The 26,575-nt window shown below is 41.4% G+C and overlaps 2 protein-coding genes across 6 annotated transcripts in view; one reads left to right on the top strand and one right to left on the bottom strand.

Moving 5' to 3' along the window:
* The window catches only part of clcn1a (chloride channel, voltage-sensitive 1a), a 26,205-nt gene extending 4,267 nt beyond the window's left edge, over positions 1 to 21,938 (top strand). The window contains 24 exon segments of the mRNA XM_048229120.1: positions 3,397 to 3,655; positions 4,148 to 4,279; positions 5,023 to 5,151; positions 5,727 to 5,860; positions 6,012 to 6,089; positions 6,269 to 6,347; positions 6,514 to 6,639; positions 7,109 to 7,204; positions 8,095 to 8,098; positions 8,217 to 8,318; positions 8,450 to 8,534; positions 9,124 to 9,279; positions 9,520 to 9,589; positions 9,944 to 10,054; positions 10,813 to 11,026; positions 12,190 to 12,323; positions 12,498 to 12,682; positions 13,742 to 13,823; positions 14,245 to 14,330; positions 14,998 to 15,042; positions 17,127 to 17,231; positions 17,776 to 17,862; positions 19,518 to 19,631; positions 19,634 to 21,938. Of these exon segments, the coding sequence (XP_048085077.1) occupies positions 3,397 to 3,655; positions 4,148 to 4,279; positions 5,023 to 5,151; positions 5,727 to 5,860; positions 6,012 to 6,089; positions 6,269 to 6,347; positions 6,514 to 6,639; positions 7,109 to 7,204; positions 8,095 to 8,098; positions 8,217 to 8,318; positions 8,450 to 8,534; positions 9,124 to 9,279; positions 9,520 to 9,589; positions 9,944 to 10,054; positions 10,813 to 11,026; positions 12,190 to 12,323; positions 12,498 to 12,682; positions 13,742 to 13,823; positions 14,245 to 14,330; positions 14,998 to 15,042; positions 17,127 to 17,231; positions 17,776 to 17,862; positions 19,518 to 19,631; positions 19,634 to 20,017 (2,997 nt within the window). The 3' untranslated portion in view covers positions 20,018 to 21,938.
* A 3,179-nt stretch (positions 21,939 to 25,117) lies between these two features.
* fam131ba (family with sequence similarity 131 member Ba) overlaps positions 25,118 to 26,575 on the bottom strand; it is a 33,402-nt gene continuing 31,944 nt past the window's right edge. For all 5 annotated transcript variants that reach the window (XM_048230015.1, XM_048230011.1, XM_048230013.1 and 2 more), the window contains one exon: positions 25,118 to 26,209. In XM_048230015.1, the coding sequence (XP_048085972.1) occupies positions 25,946 to 26,209 (264 nt within the window). In that variant the 3' untranslated portion in view covers positions 25,118 to 25,945. The remainder of the gene's footprint in view (positions 26,210 to 26,575) is intronic.

Below are 26,575 nucleotides of genomic sequence, written 5' to 3'. Positions count from 1 at the left end.
GCTTTTTTTAAAGGGGATTCATGGTTTAGCTTCAGAAAATGCTAAGCGCACGTTTTCATCTGCTTATTATTCACCTTAAAATGGAAACTTTAATCAAGGGAGGAGTTGGAAACAGCTGTGTGGTTGCAAAACTTAAGGTGGGCGAAAGGGCTGGCAATGGAAATTTGTTATAAAGTCACACTACATTTTATCCAAATAGCCTTGTTTCTGTCAACATTAGTTTATTAGTAAATAAGTATTTTTGATGTATATAATATGTGTAATACTATTATGTAGTTTTACACACACACACACACACACACGGACACACATATAGTTTTACACTATAAATACACACAAAAATAAATAAGGTATTCAATTCTAATGTAGGAGCAGGCAAGAGTGCTGGGCCAAACGTATAAGTGATCAGAAAGAAGAAAAGGCAATAAGGTACAATAAGGTATTCAATTATCAGGAATAAACAAAAACATTCAGACTGAAAAGTACAAATATTAACTGAAGAGTCTATGTATAAAGACAACAGAAGCATAATCAAGAATCCTTGTCCTTATAGTTAATCCATCCTACACCCCACCCCAAAATTAATTTCATATTCAGAATTCTTATTTAGTGCACATTTTCTGTATTTCCCTTCAGGATTTCCAATTTAAATAAAATTCACATTAAACCATTGAATGGTAACCTAGTTGGTAATGTGGCGGGCCACCTCGTTAACATTTTCTTGGGGTGCCACTGGCAAGATACAATATCAGTCCCCGCAGACCGCTGTTATAATAAACAATATTGTGAAAGTGAAAACTAATGGCATGGTGTCAATACCAATTCATAGAAGCCCTTTTAAGGTGTGATGAACTTTTCTCTACCTACAACCCCATTCCAGTCCATTGGTGGGTTAGTCCAGTGGTGGGTCAACCCAGAGTTGATTGTCTCTGAGGTGTGGTGGCAGCAGGTAGGCTACTCAGGTCCAGTTCATAATCTATCCATGGATCAGATGTAGAGTTAGTACCGTCACGGGAATGTTGAAAACTGAACATTCTAAAGAATATGTGAGATCCTTGAATTCAACATGGAATTTTAGAATCTTACATTGTTGAGGAACAGAATCTTCTGTCAGAATGTTCAAAACTCCCACGCTGAAGGAACGATTTGTCAAGACTACCAGACGCGAGCCTCTTCTGGGTTGCCAGATGTAATGAAGACTTAGCTAACATTAGTTGACGTGCAGTTGCTCTCCAACCATGACCCAACTACACAACTAGAGAGGTAAAACAAAAATACCTCTCTAACCAACGTAATATATTTAGCTGAAGTTAGTGATGCAGATGAAATTTAGCCCAGGCTACCTGTCGTGGAGAAATATGGCCAGCTCTGCGTCATACTTGATATTCTTCGTTTGACAAAGACGTTGCCATCTCAGGAAGCTCCTCCGATGTCCACTTAATTTGTTTTTTGTTTTAATTTTGGAAATTTGCCTGAAAATTCCAAGAAATTCCGCCCCGTAACTCATTTTTTTCATGGGTTTTACGGGTTATAGTAATGTTGTCAAATAAGCCATTACTTCAATTCATCGTGTTTCCTTATTCTCTGACATCATATGGTGATCATTTTTGGAATGGTTACAATTTATTTCCCATTATTTCCTACATACTGGTCCTTTAAGTAATTTTTTTTTAAAAAGGTGGTATCTGAACTGATATATAAAACTACGGAGCCCCTGAAGGGACATGGTGGGAATATTTTTTTAGAGATGGAAATTTATTTTTAGCGCTCCTTTTGCATTCCCTTGCATCTTTTGCGCTCCTTAACTGATATACAAAACAGAATGATGGAGAGAGAATGTTTTGATTGCTGAGCATGTGAAACTGAGATAAAAGTGTAAGGATACAAAGAATGTCTCCCAGGGATATTGACATTAACTATCAGATCAGGATCAGGGGGTTCAATGGCCTGATTTTTTGTCTAAAAACTAAAAATATAAACAAGAGTCAGTTTGGCCAGGTCCTGGCCTCGCCAATTACTGCCAATTTGATTTTTGAGTTATTTTTTACCGTGCTGACTTCCTGAACAAAGTGCTAAGATTGAAATATTTACATGTTGCTCAAACTGAGAGAAAAAAAAAACCTTGTAATTGAGATGGCTCTGCTGAGAGGCAGGCATCCTGACATGCTCTTGTACAGTGAGCAGGTCTTTAGAGCGTGTGTATTATAAGCGCTGTGTGATGAGTGAGAGCGTGGGAATCGGTGCGTCCTGCGTGTGATCCGAGGAGGTCTCGTTATGTGTATGAGAAGGACAGGCAGCTCAGGAGTTAGACGATCACTTTCCCGCATGTCTGGAGAGACTCCAAAGTTATAAATCTAAATGGAGTGATGTGCTTCCGCTGTGAAAGGGTTTTTCAATCCTGTTGAGTACTTTTGTCTATTTCAGGATGCCCTTAGTATTGCTGTGTGAACATGACCTATACACCCATGCATTTATGTGTGTTTCAAGTGACTGCTTCACTTGAGGCAGCAAAACAAAGTGTCAAAGTAAAGTGTCAAAACAATTCTGAGCTATTTTCTTAGTGGAAATACACCTCATTTATTTTTCTACCTCAGTTGCATTAGCTGATCATGTGTGTGTGTGTTTATTTATTTATTTATTTATTTATGTAGACAAAATCACAGTTTTGCTGGCCACACAGTAGAAGATATCAACTGATTGTCAGTTCCATAATTAGATAACACACAGCCGGATTGCAAACAAATAGGATTATTTTGGTAAAACAAAAGGACACCACTACTCAATCAAGTTATTTCTGATGAACTGTTAGTTGTAGGAAGCTGCCTTACTTGATGTTTTCGGATAGCCCAGGTTTCTAGCTCCATGGCTAGAAACCCAACTTTATTCATTTTTGTTTTCAGACTTTTGCATTTGGCAAGACAGACTTGCTGGTATCTTAGCTTGTTAGCAGATTAATAAGATAACTACCAACAGTCTCTCTAGCAAATAGATCAATCTTTAAGGAGGACCATGTCAGAAATTGGTCTAAATGATGATAGGATCAATTACCATCTGTAATGAAACTAGCCTACTGGTGCAGGTATTTTAGGTGGAGTTTAGAGGAAAAAAACAAACAGCTTGTCTACAGTGTGTGTCTGTCACTAAGTGCTAAAGTAACCCCTTGGCCTATGAGACAACTATGCTAACAAACTATCAGACACAGCTAGGTTACAACATTGGCAAAGGCATTTCCTTGTGTCTAGTTTCCCTGTGAACGACTTGCTTATGCTGATTGCTTGTATATTTTCACGACAATTAGTTTATATTACAAATTATTCAATAGATAATTAAAACATGATTAATACAGAAATTAAAACAGTAATTTCCTACCACTAACGATAGCTCACTTGTCTCCAGCTTTATGGGGAATACCATGAGCATCCGGGTTCTTCCCGTCGGAGAGAGGCTACTCGCTTGTTGACAGAGAGACAATGGAAGAAACAACACCATCACCACGGCCACCATCACCATGGCCACCGTGGACACAGCCGCAGCCACCATGGCCGGCATCACAGCCGCCACCCCGACACAGAGGCCGACGCCGGAAAAAGCCCAAAATCCGAACATGGCCACATGTCGTCGCTGAAGAAGCGGCGATCCTATTCTAAGTGTAGAGGTGAGAGGTCAAAGTTTAAATCAGCTGTTGAATATGATGGGCTAAAGATTTCTTAATTTCATAAATTGGGGGATATTCACCTGATTTGATGATTAAACGCAGTCTAAGAAAGATTGATCTTTGATTGATTGAAATTAGTCATCACATATATATATATATATATATATATATATATATATATATATATATATATATATATATATATATATAATTGGTTTGTGATGTTAATTTGCTGAATTTGGCTTTTTTGGTCAAAACTGGTATAGAATGGGTAGGTGCTGAGGCGCAACAGGCTACAGTCCCCATGCCATGTACGGGCCCAAATACCCATGGTTCAAATCCGACCTGCGGTCATTTCTTGATCACACCCCCATCTCTTTTTCCTGTTTACTTCCTGTCACTTTCAGCCCAAAATATATACTTAAAAAACTGGTATAGAATGATAAGATGATTACGAAGAGGAACAGCCTCCTCCACGTGTTCTTGTTTCAGACTGTGTGGCACGTGTGCAGAGGTTCCTGGTTTCCAGATTGGGTGAGGACTGGATCTTCCTGGTGTTGCTGGGTATTACTATGGCTTTGGTCAGCTGGAGCATGGACTATGCTAGTGCTAAGAGTCTACAAGGTACAGATTAACAAGCGGTTCTCCTATACCATCCTCCATCACACTTCTCCATCAAATGCTAGACAGGACAAACACAGTGTTATAAGCTACTGTATTTTTTTCTAGAGAATAGAAGTGGTGATAACTTTAATTTCACATTTGGTGGATTTTTTGCTAGTGCTTGCTGATCAATTTGCATGAGTAATACTGTTTTGGATCCATAGGCCTACCCTTTTATTACTTTCTATTATAATAATTAAATTAATAATTTTAATTAAAATTCTAATATGGACCCTTTCAAGAGAGTTCCATTATCAGCATCATAGTTGGCCCCACAAGACTTCCTTTTTAACATTCCATATGTTATCTTAATGCAGAGGAAGTAGATTGAGGCCCAAATAGAACGTTCAAGCATTGTTTTTGTTTACCTTGTTGAAAGGGTCTATAAACTGCATTCTTCCGCCCCTGTCATTACCTAGATTGTATAGACCCTTTCATCAATAAAAACAAAAACAATGCCTGAACGTTCTATTTGGGCCCCAATCTACTTCCTCTGCATTAAGATAACATATGGAATGTTAAAAAGGAAGCCTTGTGGGGCCAACTATGATGCTGATAATGGAACTCTCTTGAAAGGGTCCATAATGGATCTTTATGGCCCTTTTAGCTGTCTCCATGCAATTATGAACTGGTCCAACTTTCTTTCTTTCTTTCTTTCTTTCTTTTCTCTCTCTCCCTCGCTCGCTGTATACCCTTATCATCAGCTTACAAGTGGATCCATACTGAGCTGCGGGGTAATATTCCATTACAGTATCTGGCATGGGTCTCGTATCCAATGATCCTCATCATGTTCGCCTCTTTCTTCTGCCACCTGGTGGCACCCCAGGCTATAGGTGAGTTGCATGACCTGTGCCCAGTTATGCCAGTGTCCTCACTGTGCCAGTGTGGTATTTGCCAAGTGCTGACCCATGGATATTCGCCAAATGCTTCTGACTAGCATTTTTGATGCCTTTACATTGAACTATGACCTTACACTGAACTCTGATCCCTACATCCTTCCATAGGCTACCTGTAACAAGTCCAAAATTACTTTTCCAATAATGTGTATTTATTGGGGATTCTAGAAAGAATTAAAAATACAGCATACATACTAATTAGACATTATGTTTTGATATATATTTTATATATATATATATATATATATATATATATATATATATATATATATATATATATATATATATATATATAAAATACACTTTAGCAGAAAAGCTACTTGGATTTTCAAAAACATCAATGCACGACATTCTCAAATTGCCCCAGTCTCACCTTTGACTCCATTCGGTTTCACTTTAACCATGTTTTCACTGAAGGCTTCAGGTCTCATTATATATTTATATATTTATAATGTCAGTCTAACGACTGAAATGTATAATGTCAGTCTAACGGCTGCAATCTGATGTGTCAGGCTCTGGTATCCCCGAGCTGAAGACCATCCTGCGAGGTGTGATCCTGAAGGAGTATCTGACACTCCGGGCATTTGCTGCAAAGGTTGTGGGCTTGACGGCCGGCCTGGGCAGTGGCATGCCTGTAGGCAAAGAGGTGGGTGCGCTCTCTCACGTTACCGTCTTCTTGACCCAGTTCCATCTCCTCTCGTCTGCTTGTTATTCGCCTTCTGCCTTTCTGTCACAGGGCTGTCAAAGCGGTTTATGCTTTTCCCCCCTTCCTCCTCTTATTCGTCTGTTTAAAACAGGGTCCTTTTGTTCACATAGCCAGCATCTGTGCTGCTTCGCTCAGCCAGTTCATGACTTTCTTCTCGGGGGTCTACCAGGTAAGTAGAAGAACTTGGTGAAAACAGTTTTGGTTATTTTCTGCTGATTAAGATTCAGAGTTTTTTGCCACGGTAAACGTGACACTTAATCGATATGAAACTATGTCAGTTTCAGCCCCAGCATCTCTCTCTCACTCACCCTCTCTTTCTTTTTCATGCCCTCTCCCATGTGTCAGTAGAGCCCCTATTGTTATACTGACATCCTGACCGTGGGATGTGCTGTTGGGGTGGGATGCTGTTTCGGGACCCCCCTTGGAGGTGAGCCGGCGTCCAAATCTGCCACTCATTTTACAGATTCTTATTTAATCTCAAAAAATTAAGTAGATATGCACATAAGTTCATAGCCTACTGTATGTTTGTTTGCCCATTAAACTCTTTTTGGTCACAAAAATGATGTCATGTTTTTTTCCTTCCTTGCCACTAGGGGTGCTGTTCAGTATAGAGGTCACCTCTACCTACTTTGCTGTGAGGAATTACTGGAGAGGATACTTTGCAGCTGTGTTCAGTGCCTTCATATTCAGAGTGCTCTCTGTATTTAACAAAGATGCAGGTAAAGTGGCCATTCAACCCTCAGAGGGTGTCAGAGGGTGATGTGTAGTAGTTTCACTATGGCAGACTTGGCATGACTACTGTCAAATGAGTAGACACTTCTCAGGTATCAAGTTTCAAGTGGCTCTTGTATCGGCTGATATATTCACTTGGCATATAAGTACAGTGCAGTGAATTGCAAACTGTATTAACATCCACATTTCTTATACTTAAGAGGGCTATAGATTATGTCTATTTCGTTGTGTTGATACACATTGTTTGGATAACCTAACATGCACTCCTCAAACAGTCAATAAATGATCTATGAGCTATCAAACTACTACTACTCAAACTACTACTACTCAAATCTACTCATATGAGTCAGCAGCATGTAATTTATGAAGAACATATTCAAAAATAAAAAAATTATAGAATATTATTTCTCCTGTTTATTTTATTTACTCTCACTCCATGTTCTTTGTCTCTTGTAGTCACCATCACTGCTCTCTGAGGGCCAGTGACCCGCTGTGTGCACATGGACTTCCTTCCGTTCCCCGACCCCCTGCAGGAGCTCCCGGCATTTCTGCGTGATTGGGTGACCTCCGTGGGCCAGAGCGTGCCGTTCGTGGTGAGGGCCAGTGATGCCGCTGTGTGCACAGTGCTGGACTTCCTTCCTCCCTTCCCCCCAAACACCCCCTCCCACCCGAGAGTTCCCTATACGGCTCTCTGCATGCTCCGGGTTAACCTCCATCCTCCCCTCCAGTCTTCTTATGGACCCTTTCAAGAGAGTTCCATTATCAGCAAAGATTCTAGAACAGAGCTCTGTTCTAGAATCTTTGATTATCAGCATCATAGTTGGCCCCACAAGGCTTCCGTTTTAACATTCCATATGTTATCTTAATGCAGAGGAAGTAGATTGGGGCCCAAATAGAACGTTCAAGCATTGTTTTTGTTTTTATTGTTGAAAGGGTCCATAACCACTGACACAGCACCCCCCTCCACCTCCATCACCACCACCACCGCCTCTCCCCAACGCCTCCACCCTCTTCCATCTTTGTTCCTTTGAATTTCTTGAGAGCCCACCAATTAAGTCCGCACCATCAACACTTCAACAACTATATAGAGGGATAGAGATGTAATCGGACATTGAGGAGACACAGCTACATTTTATGTTGTATTTAGTTACCACGTCAACTGAATGGCATATTCATGACACATAGAACACAGTAGGCCAAGTCCAAAAAGTTTCCATTTTACCACATCTTAACTAGAAAAAATAAAGGTGAAATAAGATCTAACTGGGGAAGATTCCAAATAAGCTTATTTCCCCCAAAAAAATGACGTGTTTCTTTAATGCATCAATAAATCATTGTAAATAATATGTTTTTGGTACATGTAGTATCTACCCCCAGGTGGCAAGGCTTGAGTAAAAAGAGGCTTATTTATTTTTATAGTGATGGAGGGATGCTTGCCTCAGTAGGGTCTGGTTTCTCAGATTGAGATTTATGACTGCTGTGCTGGCCAGGCTTTGGGGTGTGGTGCAGTAACAAACAGGGAGACTCAAAATGGCTCCCTGCTCTCTGTCCTCCTCTTCGGCAGCATCTCCTGTGGGTTCCTGGGAGCCTTCTTCGTGTATCTGAATCGGCAGGTGGTGCTGTACATGAGGAAGCCCAACACACTGACGCGCTTCCTCACCAGACAGTAAGAACAGGACACACCCACTGAATGAAACACAGCCATAATATAGGCTTCTTACAGGCCCTGTTTAAAGTTCATCCTCATTTACTTACTTGATATTGATACTTGATCACGATTTCCTTCTGTGTATGTAGTCGGCTGATATTCCCCGGGTTTGTTACCCTAGTGATCACCACCTTGACCTTTCCTCCTGGGTTTGGACAGTTCATGGCTGGAGAGGTTTGTTTGATATGATCTCTCTATTCCTATGTGTATTGCCTGGGTGGTTGGACTTATTTAAAACTACAGTTCAGGTTACCTAGAAAGCCATTTTAGAACAAAAAAATGTACTCAGACAAATGAAAGTCTCAGACGCTGGTTGCACTCAGACTGTGGAGTTTCACAGTCAAATAGGCAGTTTGTTCCATGCAGTTGCCCTTGGCTCAGATGGCTTCAGATCTGTGTGTTTCCATTTGAGTTTGCAATATGCCACTGTCTGAAGCATCTCATCTGGAACAAGGAGTGCTCTCATGACAAGGCACTTCAAACCATTTTATGAGGTGCCATAGCTATTGCAAAGTTTGGGGAAACTTAACAATTGTGATACAAGTAGTTAGCCTAAAATGACATTTAGAGTTAGAGTCTGATTGCAAAAGAGTAGACATTTAGAGTTAGAGTCTGATTGCAAAAGAGTAGAGTGCAAAGGCTTGTTTTTTTCCTGTGTTGTCCTAGCGTTGTTCCAGAAAATACTAATTTCCTGTACTTGTTTGTTTTTACTGTCAACGTGGTTTGTTTACTTGTTTGTTGTGGATGCCGTTTGTTTTTGCAGTTAATGCCCAGGGAGGCCATCAACTCTCTGTTTGATAACTTCACCTGGACCAAGGTGTGGGGGAACCCACCTCCACCTGGCCTGGGGCGATCTGCCGCCTGGCTGCACCCTGATGTCAACGTGTTTGTCATCTTGCTTCTGTTTTTTGTCATGAAGGTACTTTTTCCACTTCAGGCACAAATGTGCACACACACGGACACACACAAACACACACACACACTCTCTCTCTCTCTCACACACACACACTCTTTCTTTCTCTCTATCTCTCATTCTCTCTTTCTCTCTCTCTCTCTCACACACACACACACACACACACACACACACACACACACACACACACACACACACACACACACACACTCTAGTGTGACTGAGGACTTTTCCCCTCTGCTACAGTTCTGGATGTCTGCTGTGTCTACCACCATGCCCATCCCCTCAGGAGCCTTCATGCCTGTCTTTGTCCTGGGTATTTAATTTCTCTCAATTCTATTCCATTCTATTCCATTCTATTCTATTCTATTCTATATCATATTATATTCTTATATGTCTCTTTCGGACTACATGCAAATCTTTTTCATAGCAATGACCATTGTGTAAATTAAAAAGACTACAACTGTGAAATAGTATGATATCAGGGAGCGATGAAGAGATAAGGAATATTTTCACACCACTAAAGACTCACTCGGGGATCATATAGAATAACCACTTAAAGAATCTATGAATGCATGATGGTATAATAGATACATGCAGTTGATAAGCCATAGAGACTGAACACTGCAGTGGCTAAATGCATGCTGGGTAACTTCTGCTGTTGATCCAGGTGCATCGTTTGGGCGTTTGGTGGGAGAGATTATGGCCTCGCTCTTCCCTCATGGCATCCTGTTTGACGGAATCCTGTACCGCATCATCCCTGGAGGGTATGCTGTGATTGGTCAGTCTTCCCATCTTCACCTCCAGCTTCTGCCTCGTGCATGTGTTATGTCTTTGTCTTGAGATAACAAAATGTCCTTCCTTTTCAGGAGATCTGTTCTCTGACATTTCCACTTGCCTCAATTGCTTGCATTTAGGCCTCATTAAGACTGTTAGCTAGCATTTTCTGTTTTGCCATTTCCAAATATGCCAAGTTTTCAAAATATGCCATGCTGCATTGCAACCACATTCTAACCACATTGCACATCGAATTTTGTGAAATTCTGTCTGAAGGGGGCACTGCAACTGACATACAGTATTGCAGTATTATGGACGGTACATCTAGTTTCCGCAGGAATTGCTAGGGCAGTCCCCTTAAGGCATGTCAGAACCCTGGTCTGTTACCAAGCCAAACATGCTGTATCTGCTCACATAAATCAAATTTTAAAATGGTGGGGCTTGTGAATCTTGTGTCTCCCCATTACCTAAATAGCCCCCATCTCGCCTCCCACCCCTCTCCTTGGCTTGTACACTTCCGACTCCATCGCTCAGTTAATTTATCATCCATTCAATACTCTTCTTGAGTTGGTCCACTGTGCAAAAACTGTTTTTTTTAAAACATTTACTAATTATGTTTACCTTCTTTTGTCCTCAAAAGTGTTTTATTTACTATTCTGTATAGTCCGTCTTCTCCTTTCTCCTCTTGCTGCATTCCATTGCTGACTTCCTGTTTGCAATAAGTACATGCCTATGTGTCTCCCCTCCCCCACTCCCCTGCAGGTGCCGCAGCATTGACGGGGGCCGTCACTCACACCGTCTCCACAGCAGTGATCTGCTTCGAGCTGACGGGTCAGATCTCGCACATCCTGCCCATGATGGTGGCGGTGATCCTGGCCAACATGGTGGCCCAGGGCCTGCAGCCGTCCCTCTACGACTCTATCATCCAGGTGAAGAAGCTGCCCTACCTGCCCGAGCTGGGATTTGGACACATCAGGTGAGCAACTGGCCATCGGAGGCAGACATGTCGGCTCTGTTGGGACACTGTCAAAGACAGTTACATACATTTACATTCATCTAGCAAACACATCCAAAGCGAAATGAGGAATAACATTCAAGCTACAATTAATGTAATAAATACTACATCAATCAGTACAATAACTCGAGGATGAGAGTACAGAAGTTACTAGAAGTACTAGTCAACTTGTAGTAGAAGGAGAAGTGGTAGAAGATGAAGGTGGGAAGGGAGGGAAGTGCATGGGAAGTGCATGGGAAGTGCATGTTAAGTGCATGGGAAGTGCTACTTGAAAACAAAGAAGATGGATGTTGCTGTTGGCGAACAGCGTGACACGAGTTAACTAGCCAACTAGCTCCACTGGTGGGAAAACGCATCATGACTCATGAGTTGTAGCTCTATCCTTTTGCGTGCAGAGGGAATTTGAAAGACAACCGATTATCCCGCCCCTCGGACTGAGCACTGTGAATGGTGAGTCCCCAGACCCTACATTTTTAATGTGGGTCTGGCTCGTCAGACTAGAAGACTTCAGCAGATAGTGCATTTTAATAGTTTCCAGTTTTGTGAATGCACATTCTACACAGATACGCACACTGTCTGCTCCCTCTCTTTCACATGCTCTCTCTCTCTCTCTCTCTCTCTCTTCTTTCTCTCATACTGTACATGCACACAAACACATATACACACATGCGTACACACCCACGTGCAGTTTGACCAAAGCTTTCCCCCTCTTTTGCATGTGTCAGTGACAGGCATACACACACAGAGATAAATAAAGCAGAAAGCATTTCCAAATTTAGTACATGTGGCGACATACAAACACATCCTTTAATCCCACTTTCAACACAACAGAATTGTTTCAAATATAGTAAACAGCACACACACACACACACACACACACACACACACACACACACACACACACTGGTACAGACACATTGCATTACAAACATTACATACACATCACAATGAACACTATGTTCCAAGCCATTTTTGAGATCCATAGCTAGTAGGGCTATTGGCTATTGTATCTTGTGCCAAGCCGTTAAAGGCAACATTAGTCATCAGTAGGCCATCATGCCTTGAGTAGGGTGATGACAGCTGTCTGATCTCCCTATCTCCCCTTTCCTCTCTCCTATCCCCAGTCAGTATAACATCTTTGTTGAGGACATCATGGTCCGGAAGGTAAAATTCGTCTGTTCCCAGACAACGTGCCGAGAGCTGCTTTATCTCCTGGACTCTGTATCCCTGAAGACCATCCCTCTGGTGGACTCCAGAGGTATGTTTGACCTCTGACCTCTTTCTTGACTGCATTAAAGCACCGCTGGCTGGACATGGACCGACATATTCTCATATAGTCCAGAAGCCATCAGAAACCTATAATCTTAATTGTGCAACTCATCTGTCCCACGATTGGCCGTTAAGGCTGTCACTCTTCTTCTCTCTCCTCCAGAAAACATGATCTTATTGGGCTCTGTTGACCGGTCGGAGCTGCTGGCTCTTTGCGATTGGTGGCTATCTGCCGAGCGGCGAATCATGATGCACAGCCAGGGCCTGCAGCAACAGGAGTCCTGCGTCAGGGCCAGCTGGGAGTCCTTCGCCTTCGTGGACGAGGAGACGGACGACAACGGAGACAAAGTCAGTCCAACTGTATTGATATTAGAAGACATTCATACAAAGTAACGTACAGTGAGATGCACATTTTTCATCAGTGTGTTCATCAGTTCCCTAGATAACGAATCCATGATTTTGGTGTTGTTGACTCTTTGGTCCACCAGTCAAACTACAGTATTGCTGTAAGAGAAGTGTTACATGATTATGTGTTTTTTACTTCTGTCATTCAGTAGCCACAGATGGACACAGATGGACCTGAGAGGGGTCTTTATGATGATGTTGTGATATCTAAAAGGCTGTTCACACCAAGAACTATAAACGCTAACGGCTAAAAGTATCCCTTTTGCTAAAATGAATGCCATCGCCCTCAGACAAACTGTAATGATAACAACATGAAAAATGATATCATTGGGGATCAATCAATCAGAGTGCTTTCGAGAACAATAAAAAGCAGAATCCATCAAATTTTAGCCACCACATTCATCAACACAAAGAAAGACTTTCCTCATCATTGGTCAGTGTGGACGGTCATATGGTCATAGTTACAGTTATCTTTATTGTTAATTGTTCTGGTGTGAACTAAGTGGCCATGGGGTCCAAGGTTTGAATCTGACCTGTGGTCATTTCTCCATCCCAATCTCTCTTCCATTCCTTTCCTGTCTCTCTTCACTGTCCTATCAAAATGAAGAAGAAAACTGTCATGAACGTGTCATAAACAAGTCATAAACTTTTATGACATAACGCGTCAGGGTTAGGGTTAGGGTTTGAGTTAGGGTTAGGGTTAGGATTAGGGCTAAAGGTTAGGATTAGGGTTAGGGTTCATGTGTCATGACTGTCATGTGTTCATGAAAGTGTCATGTCACTCTTATGTCGATATTGTCAAGTAAAGTGTTACCAAACTTTATTTTTATGTATGCTCTTTGCTAATAGGCCTGTGTGATTTAATGGGTTTACCTTCACTGTTGTAAATAGATTCACATTGTTCCATTTTGGATTTGTCTTTTGACAAATTATAACTCCTAAAAATGTATTGTGTATATCTCACACTAAGATATCAAAAATAAATCCATTAATGCTATTCAGAATTACCCTATCCAGGAAGAGCGAAATGGCCCTTTCCCTTCACCGAAACCCACAGAACCAGCAGCCAATCACACGACTCCTGGTGAGTAATATGCACTGAAATTCCAACCAATCACAAAACCCCTGGGGTGCACGGTGATGTTATCTACCGCTATCAGAATGCTCCCCTGGTGTGTAATCCTAACCATCCCAACCAGATCTATTCTGGTGGATATATCACCTGCCGATTGCACCAGTTATGGGACTCCTAGAGAGCTCCACCATCTTGTTAAAAAAAGAGAGAGAGGGAGATGACATAAAATGTGTCATTTTTTCTTTTCCAATATCCATTAGCTCCTCTTCAGCCATGCTATTCTCATTTCATCATGCTCATTTTTTTGTTTACTCTGTTTTTGTCATTTCTATTTCTATTTCCTTCCTTTCATTGTCACCCCTTCTCTCCCCCCAACCCTCCAGTCCTGCCTGTTCACCTCTCCCTTTGCCTGTTTACCTGTCTTTGCCAGATAAAGGCCCTCTGCAGTCTGTGAGAAGAACTCTGAGGAATATCTTCTCATCCCCCTCAGACAGACAAACAGAAGGTCAGACACAGGTACATTGTGTGTCTGTCTGTGTGTATGTGTGTGTGTGTGTGTGTGTGTGTGTCTGTCTGTCTGTCTGTCTGTCTGTCTGTCTGTCTGTGTTTGTGTGTGTGTGTGTGTGTGTGTGTGTGTGTGTGTGTGTATGTGCACGCATGTGTGTGTGTGTGTGTGTGTGTGTGTGTGTGTTTGTGTGTGAGTGTGTGTGTGTGTGTGTGTAATTGCCTATTTGTCTGTCTGTGTGCATTCATGTGTGGGTGGGTGCATTTTTATCCTGGAAAAATATGACCGCGAGGGGGAATAATTTACAAAATGATTAATGGCTCTTATGAAACAAATTCCAATAAACTGCTGCTGGATTTGACAGGCAGGTTTGGACGATAACAGGAACAGGAAACACAAGCCTGACCTGTGGGCTCACAATAAGTTCATCAAAGTTCACAACAAAGTAGAACAGCACAATACTCCTACTCAATGCTGACATTGTTTATTGCCAGTTTTATTCCACAAAGGACTGCCATAGCAGACAATCATATCCCAGGAATCTTTCTGTTCTTTCTTTCTCAATTACTGTCTTTCTTTCCTTCTGTTTTTCTTTCTTCCTTCCTTTCTGTTTTTTTCTTCCTTTCTTTCTTTCTTTCTTTCTTTCTTTCTTCCTTTCTTTCTTTCTGTCTCTCTCAGGACATCTCTCCTCCAGCCTTGACTGACTCCATGACTCCAGAAGAGGTCTGTTTCTCATTGCATCTACCTATTACACTAACACCAATCTTTAAGATGCACAGTGTAATGCAATGTTTTATCCAAAACCCATTAAACATAGCCACATTCTTTAAATGTTTAATTTAATTCCTGTTTTGAATGGCTCATGTTGTTTGACTAACCTAGTCCTCTGTTTTGACTCTAATGAATATAAAGTGATGAGTTGTTTTCAGGTCAACTGTTCTTAAGTACTTAATGGCCCTTTTAGAAGGCGCTAGACAGTGAATGATTTACCGGATAATTTGTTTATATTTCTTTTTATAAATGACGCATTTTATCAGCTACTAAATAAAATGAGAGGTTACAAATACGATTTATATTATAGATCATTTTGATTCAGTATATAAAGTATATTTTACAGTGATGTACTCTACTCTGCTCTAATAACCTAAATCAGAGATGGTTCAAATATTTCATCAGATCATACATCAGAAATCAAAATGGTTATCCAGAATGCCTAGACTGACTTTGTCATACTCTAGGCATATTCTAGGCAGAATTTGAGTGTTTTAACCGATACGGGTGGGGGGTGGGTGTTGCCTCTGCATTCAATTGGATAGACCTAACCAATCAGCGCAACGAAAAAGCTTACCGTGAGCTGTAGGAAGAACACCGAACCATCCTACTTCTCCACAAATGCCTTAACATGGTTTTCTGGTCTTTTTTTTAAAAAGGTTATTGCGCTGTCAATATCTTGTACAACACCTGATAGCAAAATCTAAGACAACAAAATACGTAGCAGGGTAGGCTATTTGGAAAAATGGATATTTTCCTCCTTCGTTTTAAAAAATTATTTGTTCACACAGATGTTACAAACATGTTATAAAACAGCTGGCGACTGGTGTCGCAAACCCCTCGAGCAAACAGGTGGCCAATCAGAGATTTCAAACAAACGAGAAAACAACATGTCACAATACAAACACGCTGTTTTCCCTTGATGAGTTATCCCACATATCCACTTTGGCTGAAGTGTTCAGAAATAATCATTTTCAGTGATAAAACCTTCGTTTTCGTGTAAATGAAAGGCCAGACTGCATGGAAATAATGCATTTTTCCATATGGGGTCTTAGAAGCCGTCTGTCTAGCTTCTAGCTACAGCGTTTTTATTGCAAACAAAATCAACCTAAGCGTGCTCAGGTGACGCGATAGACAAGGCACTGTTGCTCATCTGTCCATCATCGTACAAAGCCCAATTTGATTGGTCCAAACAGCTCTGGTTCGGGCACAGTTGCTCCACAACGGAAGTCCAGACCGAACTTCCCGACCTCAAATGTTGCGGGCGGGCTAAGTTCGGCTGGCATCCATGCTTTTATGTACTATTACCAGTGGTGTAGTCTATGTGATATGCAGGACTACGCAGTATACCCACTTAAAAGCATTACCATCTCAGTATACCCACTTAAAATAGGCAAGGATACGTATTAACATTCAGGGTTGATCACAGTATACCCACTACAGCTAACTACACTACACCACTGACTATTACTCTTTGCTTTTGTTTATGTAAAGCACATTGAATTACCCCCGTGTATGAAATGTGCTATATAAATAAACTTGCCTTGCCTTGCCTTGCCTTGCCTGGTAGCCTTTGATGATGAATATAAGGGTAAAGTCTATTGACAGAGTAACACAGCCGTTAGTCAGTCCCAGCTCTGTCTAAACTGCATATTAAGATACAGTGGCAGAACAAGGTATCACTTGTGCAAGGGATGTGTCTCTGTTAAACTGATACGTTTACAGAACGTCAGAACAGTATCATTGTTCCGGTTGACAAGCCATAGAACCAGAACAAAGAACATGGTGTTATTGCTGTGTGACAGTGATAGGTTTCGATCTGCCACACTCCACGCCTTTGCTCCAGAGTAGTCCCCAACCTTCACCGCTATTTCAGGTCCGGCTTTGGTCACTAATCCACCGCTTGTATTAGCATGCACGACAGGGCCATGGCGATATGTGTGTGTATGTGTGCGTGCGTGTGTGTGTGTGTGTGTGTGTGTGTGTGTGTATTTATGGAGGTTCATCGTGAGTTCATTTCTGATTGGCCGACTCAGATCAAAGCGTGGGAAGAGGAGCAGATGGACGAGCCCTTAGAGATCGATCAGATCCGCATCGACCCTTCGCCCTTCCAGCTGGTGGAGAGGACGTCGCTGCATAAGGTGCGAGAGCTCCACCTCAGAATTACAATCACAGGGTGCGGCCCAAAGTGCTACCCAAGAGGCCTGCTAACTGCATAGGAGTAAACTACTGAGCATCTGGAAGGAGATGCTGTTTCCACATCCATGTGTCTTAGTGTTTAGTTCAAGATGACATTTAGCTGACAAGACTGAGATGACTTGACCTGGAATGAAATGTAAACATAAGTTTTGTTTGTTGTCTGTTAGACAGGGTAGATTCGCATTGTGTTCAGATCGGATTTTCCGCTAGATGTCATTTAACAGACTGTATATATATATATATATATATATATGACATATATGTATATATATAATTTCTGTATTTTTTATGGTTGTCTGTGGACTCAAAATACCTCAAAAGCCATTGGTTTGCGATGGACAGCTCATTCGATTAATGTCTGCTCAGATGATACCCTGCTTGCTCCCGTATTAGGAGTACTTTACTCTACACTCCCCTGTGAGCCGTGCCATTAAGCCCATGACATGATTGTCAATTTCCTCTGATCCTCATTATTCTTCCCCGTAGACTCACACATTGTTTTCCTTGCTGGGCCTGAGTCACGCATACGTCACCAGTATTGGGAAACTGGTCGGGGTTGTGGCACTCAAGGAGGTGAGTCATGATCTTCCATGTTCTATTCTGCTTCTCTGTTCATCCATTCTGTTTCTCCCCATTTTCTCTATCTCTCTTTTTTTCTTTGATGCTCTCCATTTTCTCTCTCTCTTTCTCCTTATGTCTCCCTTTCTTTTCTCTCTCTTTCTCTCTCTTTCTCCTCATGTTTTTCCTGTTCCGGTTTTAATCTAAAAATATACCTTGCCCTTTGCTTTTTCCCCCTCAATGGAACCTTAAGCGTAAGCCCAACCTTTCACTTGGAGAGATGACGCATCACATTGACAATCACATTTGTGCACACTCTAACACACACACACACACACACACACACACACACACACACACATTTGCACATACACAAATGCATTTTGTGCACATAAGCATACATACATACATACATACATACATACATACATACATACATACATACACACACATACACACACACACATACACACATTCACACACAAACACACACACACACACACACACACACACACACACACACACACACACACACACACACACACACGCCATGCACTGAATGAGTCACATGCATTAGACTAGAACATGAAGTGACAGGAGGTTGGAAAGGCTCCAGAGAAGCTGAAGGAGGCCTGGCGTCTGTTCAGTATTCCAGCCAGAGATGATGAAGTCATCCTTTTACCAACACAGCAAATGTATTTCTCATATCAGGTGGCAGGCCATCTATTATGTCTGTTGTGTTTTATGAATCGAATGATCTCTTCACCTCCTTCAAACTTCTGCTAGTACTTAAAACTTCTGCATTCTCATCCTCTGGTAAAAGTATTGATTGATGTCATATTAATACCTAATGTCCTAATGTCTACTGTGCATTGTAGCTTGAATGTTATTCCTCATTTTGGATGTAAGTCACTTTGGATAAAAGTTGCTTAATGAATAAATGTGATGTAAATAAATGCATGCGATACCAGACAGTGGCTAACAGGCAGGCTACACCAGACATATTCAATTCGCAGAACGTATGCTGCAACAATTAGCTTCCACTATAATCAATGGAACTGGCTACACCAGACGTCATAGTCTACACTCAGACGTGACGCGGACATTCAGAAAAAAATAGACCAGTCTTCTATATATATTAAAAAGGGTTAAAAGGGTATGAATAATTTTGGACACGGCATTTTTCATAAAAAAAAAAAAAAAAAACACTTATTTTTTTATTCCATGTTTCTACCACATTGTCTTAAAACCATTTGGTATGTGGCAGTGTCATTTTCAGTCAGAACAAACATATTGGTCAAGAGAAAATCAACATTAAATCATTATTTGCCTGGGGTATGAATTATGTTCCTAACTGTATATGTATGTACAGTAGACAGTGATTGAACGGGCAATCAAAGTGCAGTTGCCGCACAAGGCCAGGTTATCTCACCATGTAGACTGCTCGTTACAAGGCCCAAAAACATGTCAGTTATAGACACCTTCACAACTATTGCTGTTGCATGTGATGCCTAATCTGTATAGGATGGTGATTAATCTATTTAGTTGTTAGTATTTTCCAGGGGTATTGTCAATTAATAAGCTATAAATAAACAGACTAACAATGAAAGAACAAAAGTCTAAAATCCTCGGGATGTTTGACACGTGTGTGACGTGTCTGTGGCTTGCAGCTCCAGAAAGCCATCGAGGGGTCGACCCGCAGCGGCGTGAGACTCCGCCCCCCGCTGGCCAGCTTCCGGGACCCCGGCCGCAAGTCAGCCAAGCCGCACACCTCCACCTCCTCCGCCCCTCCTCCCCGACCTCCCCGACGGACCCGACGTCCCCGTTCTCCCCCGCGCTCACCCTTCACCCTCCCCCCGCCACCCCCACCCCCACCCCGGCCCCGCCCGTGCCCGCCCCAGCGGAGGAGATGGAGGTGTGGATCGAGGGCGTGCGGCAGGTGCAGGTGGAGAGCACCAGCAGCAGCAGCAGCAGCAGCATCAGTGGCAGCAGCAGAAGCCTCAATAGCGCCGGCAGCGGCACCGGCACCGGCAATGGCGGTGACAGAGAGGGAGGTGACCCCTCGCAGGTGCCCCCCACGCCTCCGTCGCCCTCCACCATCCCCCTCTCTACCCTGCAGCCCGTCCCCGAGGCTCTGCTGGAGGAGAGCGATGAGGAGGAGCCCATCTAACTCATCGGGGAGGGGGGTGATGAGATGTGATGTCTTGTTTATTTTTTACTTTTTAAGTTTTTTTTTTTTTTTTTATCATGTTGGAAAGATTTTTGTTAAATAATCTTGCTTTCTCTATTCTCAGATTGTAGTTGGATGAGTTTGAAGTCTTGAGTCTTTTGTGGTTCAATTGGGTTATTTCTGAACGAGATGGATCATTCTAGATTTTGTTTTCTCATTCTAAAAGAACGCCTTAAATGTCACATGCATCAAACCATATTTTGTTACCTGTGAATTAGTATGATCAGAAATACCATCACTTTAAGGCAAAAGTAGCTAAAAGAGATTAAATACATTATCTAATACAAGAAAGGACAGTCGAATTATTATCATTAGAACACAATCAAATGAAAGGAAAGCATAAATATCTCAAATGAAGTTGCACCCATATCACAGAAAACTCAAGAGAAACTAAACTCATTCTTATTCATTATTGTTGTGATGTATGTGAGTGAATGGATCAGTTGAGATCCTGTCCTGCTTGAGAAACGTTGAAGGCATTCGAGAAACCTGTACTCAGGTTGGTCTGGCTTTTTTATATGGTTGTTTGATACGTAGCATTTGAGTTGCATGGATTTTTTTTTTTAATCACAAGATTTCGCCTCCCAGATTCATACAATTAATATTCGTATATTGATCCATAAAAGTACCTCTGTATAGACTTGGTAGCTATTAAATATCCACAATCCACTGGATTCTCTTTCAACAGTTTTATTGAACACGTAGGCCTACATGATGCTGAGATGGAGAGGCATCTTGACCATAACAGTTATTCTGTCACGAATGCTATGGCCGTCTAAAGAGCATAGTTTAATTTATCGCAAATTATGTATCCGGATGAAGTGTACAGTACTATCACTGTCAAGTGCAGTGAAGCATAAATGTCAAAAACTGAAAAATCTTCTAGCTCCATGCACTCTGTCCGGGTTTGAAAATGGAGGTGAAAAAAATGCCTTAGTAAATATGAACAGGGATTTTTGTCCATTCCAACTCCACGCTCCACTTAAATTCCTGTGTCTGGCACTGAGATTGAAATGGAGATCAGTTTCTCTTCTGACAATGACAAATCCTGTGTGTCCATCAGTATGCTGATGCTTCTTCTTTACGTCTGCAGGTGAATCTCTCACATTTTCTTTGTGAAAGGAGGTATTTGAAATGACCTGTCCTCTGTAAAAAAAAAACATCCTCACAGCCTAATTTATATAATCCATGAAAGTAAAGCATAACTAGTATTTTACCTGCATTCTTTACATACTGTAGAATTAATAAAAGAAATGCTTGGTTTGGTTTTAGAGGAAATGGAGAGATCTGACGATGACAGCATTTACTTTGTAGGCTGAACCATCCCTTGAAATCCCATTAGAGAAAAATCCTTTCAAGTCTTCTTTCAGCTATCAGCCTTTTTCAACAAAGTGCTCTTAACCTTGAGTCGATTCTCAAAAGATCGATACAATCTTTGATAAAAAAAAACTTTAAAAAAAACTGACGACGTATGATAACCCATGGTTCTCACCACTCAAGGTCTGCCCTCCACATACAAACTATGTGACAGGTGTAAAATCAGTATATACAGCAGGGATGAAATGTGGAAGAACCAAAGAGTGGTTAAAAGTGTTAGTGTTAAAAGGTGAGGTTGTGTCCATCTGTGGCTTGCTGCGGTCATTTGGCTGTGAGAGGTGAAAGGATACTCTGCCATTTCAAAGATCAGAAGCTGCCACAGCTGGAAAGGGGGGGGCAGTGTTTATCTAGACCTTACAAGGACATTTGCTCTCTTTTCGTGATCTCTCTCTTACTCTCTCTCTCTCTCATGTCCTCTCTTTCCTCTCTCACACATTCATACATTCACATTCTCTGTTTCATGTTTTCTCTTTCTCTCTCTCACACACACATAAGCATACATATACTCTCTCTCTCTTTCTCTATCATGTCCTCTATTTCCTCTCTCTCACACACACATAAGCATACATATACTCTCTCTCTCTTTCTCTATCATGTCCTCTATTTCCTCTCTCTCTCACACACACATACACATTCTCTCTCTCTCTTTTTCTCTCTCAGGTTGATCCGTATGTCTTTAAACCGGCAGGTTCTTCATCATCAGAAGAATGTCTGCGCTCTTGATGTTCCAAATGTGTCTCTGTGTGTTTTAACACTCAAGGTGTATCTCTATGTGTTTCATGTCTCGGAGTTTGTGTGGAGTCCTGTTCGTAGTCTTCTATTCATCTTTTTTGATGTGTCACATGTGGGGTTGGTTGGGATTCATAACCACTGCTAATATTACAGTGTTTTTTGTTGCAGCTGATATTTTACAGATCAACATCTTTGGAATAGAGATTTATGGAATTGCTTAAATTATTTTAGAGTAAATGATCAGAAGATAAATTATATTTAATATGTTATTTATAAATAAAGTTCTATGACAATAACAAAGTATTGTGTTTTTTTCAGTGTCTGCCATGTTAAGTACTATAGAAGGGTCCTATGGGCCATTTGTAAAAGGAAAAATATACATATCGTACATTTGAGTGTGTGATTTAGCCGCATTTTGTGAAGACATTTGAAAAAAAAATGACTATAATAATAAACTACTCTGTAAAAACAGATTAATACATAACAAACTTAATTTATTTAAGGATATTTATGCCATTATAATGCCTATAGAGCACTTTATCAGTGAGTTTTATAGAGACGTATAGAGCACTTTATCAGAGTTTTATGCAGTTTTCAGAACTGAGCTTCGAACACTCATTAATAAAGACACTTCCAGAGGTCACATGGGTGGACCATTTATTTACAACAGATAAAAATGCACATGGTCAGCATGACAAGGGAGCTGGAGAGGTTTATGTCTGCCAAGTCTGACGGCTGAGCTGAGTCTCGATGTCTGTCGGTCTGTCAGTGGTTTAAATGATTCTCGTTCCATGAGACACAGACATGGTGAGGACGTAAATGAGGAGACAGCGTCTGAATGGCCAACAAAAGAAGGCAAATTAGGCTCGCAACGGCTATAATGGAAAGTAATGAATGAATACAAAAATAGACCATTACGCTATCTGCCAGCTGCATTTTATTCAGACAGCTGTAGTTCTCTCTTGTGAATTCATTCTCACCTATGCCTAAATTACTATGTGGGACATTTAACAACAGTTTTTTTTTTTTTTTAAATGCACATTAGCCTGAAGTGTCCCAATAATATCATACAAAAATAAATTTAATCCCACTGTTGCATAAGAATAACAACAAGAATCAATATGTTTCAAGTCAGTGTCTCTCTCCACTCACCAACATAAAATACAGTTTTAAAAAGAAGTAATTTAATCATGAAATCATAAGCTCTGTCCCTTTTTTGTGAGTCCACCAGGAAATATCATTCGAAAACAAACTTTTGTCTAAACACCAGCCTTTGCTCTGGCTATCTTACTGACCTAATGCTAGTAGACAGGGAATGACTAATAATCAGCTGTAGGAACCTGTGTTATAAGGTCAACGTATCCCTCTCCCTCCCTCTCTGGGAAAACCTGTGGACAGAAGATACCCTGCCCCGTGCCATCTTGGGGCACGGCCCTCTCAGAGAATTGAGTTTCAGCCCAAGGGGCAGCCAGAGAAACACACTATACAGTTACTGCATTATGTTTGGGTTCTGGTGCAAAATAGGGAGGGCAGGTTCAGAAAATAAAAGCTGTTGACCCTGCCTGCTGTGCCCAAAGCCTTTTTTCTCTGTGGAAAAATCAAAGCTATATGGACAAGCTAGTCCCACAGTTCCAAGGTCAGAAAAAAATCAGCTAAGAACTCAAAGCATATTATCTAAAATCATATCACACATTAGAACCACTTCACATATTAGAACATTTTGAAAACAATGCCTTAGTGCATCATTTGGGGATGGGGTTGCTTGACACGTGAACGTGATCTTTTTTTAAAATCGAATTGAAATGGATTTTTTTTGTTATCCATTCGAAATGCTCAGATGTAACCCGAACCGACGAGATTCAAGGACCAAGAGCTATTCTCAGACCAAATGTAGACTGACCTCCACTTGATATCTTTTTTTTTCTCTCTTTCTGGCTCAAGAATATTTTATTTACATGAAGGTCTTTGTGTGAACTAATACTGCCTTAGAAACAAACAGGTAGTGCTAATGCTATAATTTCAGTGGCAAATTGCACACTTCAAGATGAGAGCCACAATTCTGTGTGTCTTTATTGCACAGTGCAAGGTATCCACAGCCTAATGACACAGGATGTCTCTGCAGGATGGCTGGCAACATAATCCATTTGAACCACTAGAGGGAGCCTGCCACTATTCACTAGGCATGTAATATATGATGTGTTGATTTTGCAGTACAGCTGGTGAGCCACTGCTGTAGCGAACTTAAAAAAAAAATAAAAAATGGATTGAACTGAAAATAATAAATTAGAAAAATCACACTGAATCAATTACTGTCATTCATCAGTATCAACACTGCATGCCGAATCAATCCAAAACAGAGTTAACTGAAATAAAGGTCCTTTCTTGCTCTCTCGTCTTCATCCAGGCAAACACATATCCCCTAGATCTCCACAAGTCCAGACGTTACGGCTAAAGGGGGGGCAAACAATGGGGTCCATCTACAAAATGCACTCTGCTCCACAGTCTTGGCTTCACTGAATTGCCAGTCAGAAGATAATGCAGGTTGGCAGCAGCTCAGTCCCTCTCACATGACGTTCAGTGCAAATCAACGTTGAGCAGCTTGGTGATAAAGTACAAAAATAATAATAATACAAAGCAACATTTACTATTGTAAGTAATTCAAAACATGATTTTTGTCACTCAGTGTGTGCAATACATTCTTTTAAGTTTGGTCCAGTCTCTAGTGCATATGTAGTAGGATTTACAATACGTTATGATGGTAAATTGGGCAGCACTGTTTTAAACTGGGCAGTATTGTGCTTGATTATACAAAGAGCACGTGTGTGTGCATGTGTGTGTGTGTGTGTGCATGTGTGTGTGTGTGTGTGTTTTACAAATGTGTGTATTTGTGCATGTATGTATGTGTCCATTTGTGTATGTGTCTATATGTGAGTATGAGTGTGTGTGTGTGTGTGTGTGTGTGTGTGTGTGTGTGTGTGTGTGTGTGTGTGTGGATATGTTGGTAATAAATAACATAGGAAACATTTCACACAACATCACTGCCAACAGGCAAACTGGTAATATGATTTCAGAATATAATTTTATACATACACACGTAGAGTACACTCACCCATGAACGCACACAAACACACCCACACACGCACACACATTCACACCTTCACACATACATGTAAATACATATACTGTTTCATTGGCTTTTTATTTTATTACAAAAATCAATATTATTACTATGTATACTGTTAGATTTGAATCTTTTTTTGTAAATAGTTCAAAAGCATGCACTTTCTTTTGGTTGGTTTGGCTCTCTTATATTGCGCTCCTCTTGCTCGCACTCCCCCCTCTCTGTGCTCGTGTCCTTGCTATCTCTTCTTCTTCTTCTTCTTCTTCTGTGCCGCTTCACAAAATGACTTGTTCCCGGCCTCGCTGGAGTGCTAATGACATAACCACACACTCTTATGAATTCTGCTTTTGTTCTTCCAGCCTTAGCTCGCAGAAGCACCTGTCTAACAAGGTCTCCCCAATTGCTGTCCGATCCGCTTGTCCATCCATTTGTTTTTCACGTCTAGAGCCCCAGAACCACATGTTCAGTTCCTTCAGTAGGGTTAATAGTGAGTGGTGGACTGGTGATGGAGGGAGGGGGTTAGGGGTAGAGGATGGAGATTAGTGTAACTGGTTGATTATTAAGGTGTTTGTTTAGCTCGGTGGTCCATTTTTATTTACTGGCTTGGAAAAAAAAAGAGCCTAGCGGGCTGCCGCACATCAGTTGGTCGCCACGACAACCACGGAGCCCTCCTCTTTTGCCGCCGCCAGCTCCTCATCCATCTCCTCCAGAGACTGGACAATGCAGGACGTGACCTCGAAAGGCGCGTATTCTGCGCCCGGCTCGGCAGTGGAAAAGAAGGGCACAGGGGGGCTGGGTCCGTCGGCCCAGGAGGGGCTGAGGGTCTCCCGCGGCGACGGCTGTGTTGTGGTCGGTAGCGGCGAGCCAGACTCGGGTTCCAAGGTTAACGTGATCTCGTCCTCCTAGGGAGTGGGAGCAGAGTTGGATTGGAACAGCAGGGGAGAGGAATGAACATCAAAACATCGTAAGAAAAAAAAAACAGATGGCATTGCTAGTTGTGTAAAAAAAAAATGTGTGGAATGTGACCTTTTGAAGTTTCTGTACCCGTAAAGGTCGAGTCAGAGGGAATGAGTCCTTAGAAGTGACCGTTTGAAGCTTCCCACAAAAGTCTTCTAAATCTGCTTTGAGCCAAAGTCAGCAATGGTCTTTAAATGTCATCTCTTTAATTGTTTAAATGACAAATGCTATAACCATAATCAGAGTTATGGATCAATGTTGTGTTAAATGAGTTGTCATGGAGAACTGTAATTGCATGTCTGCACAGCAAT

This window comes from Alosa alosa, chromosome 20 (genome assembly GCF_017589495.1).
Source record: "Alosa alosa isolate M-15738 ecotype Scorff River chromosome 20, AALO_Geno_1.1, whole genome shotgun sequence".
NCBI classification, from domain to species: Eukaryota; Metazoa; Chordata; class Actinopteri; order Clupeiformes; family Clupeidae; genus Alosa; species Alosa alosa.
The sequence above is the reverse complement of the archived record's forward strand: the minus strand, read 5'-3'. Positions and strand labels throughout refer to the sequence as shown.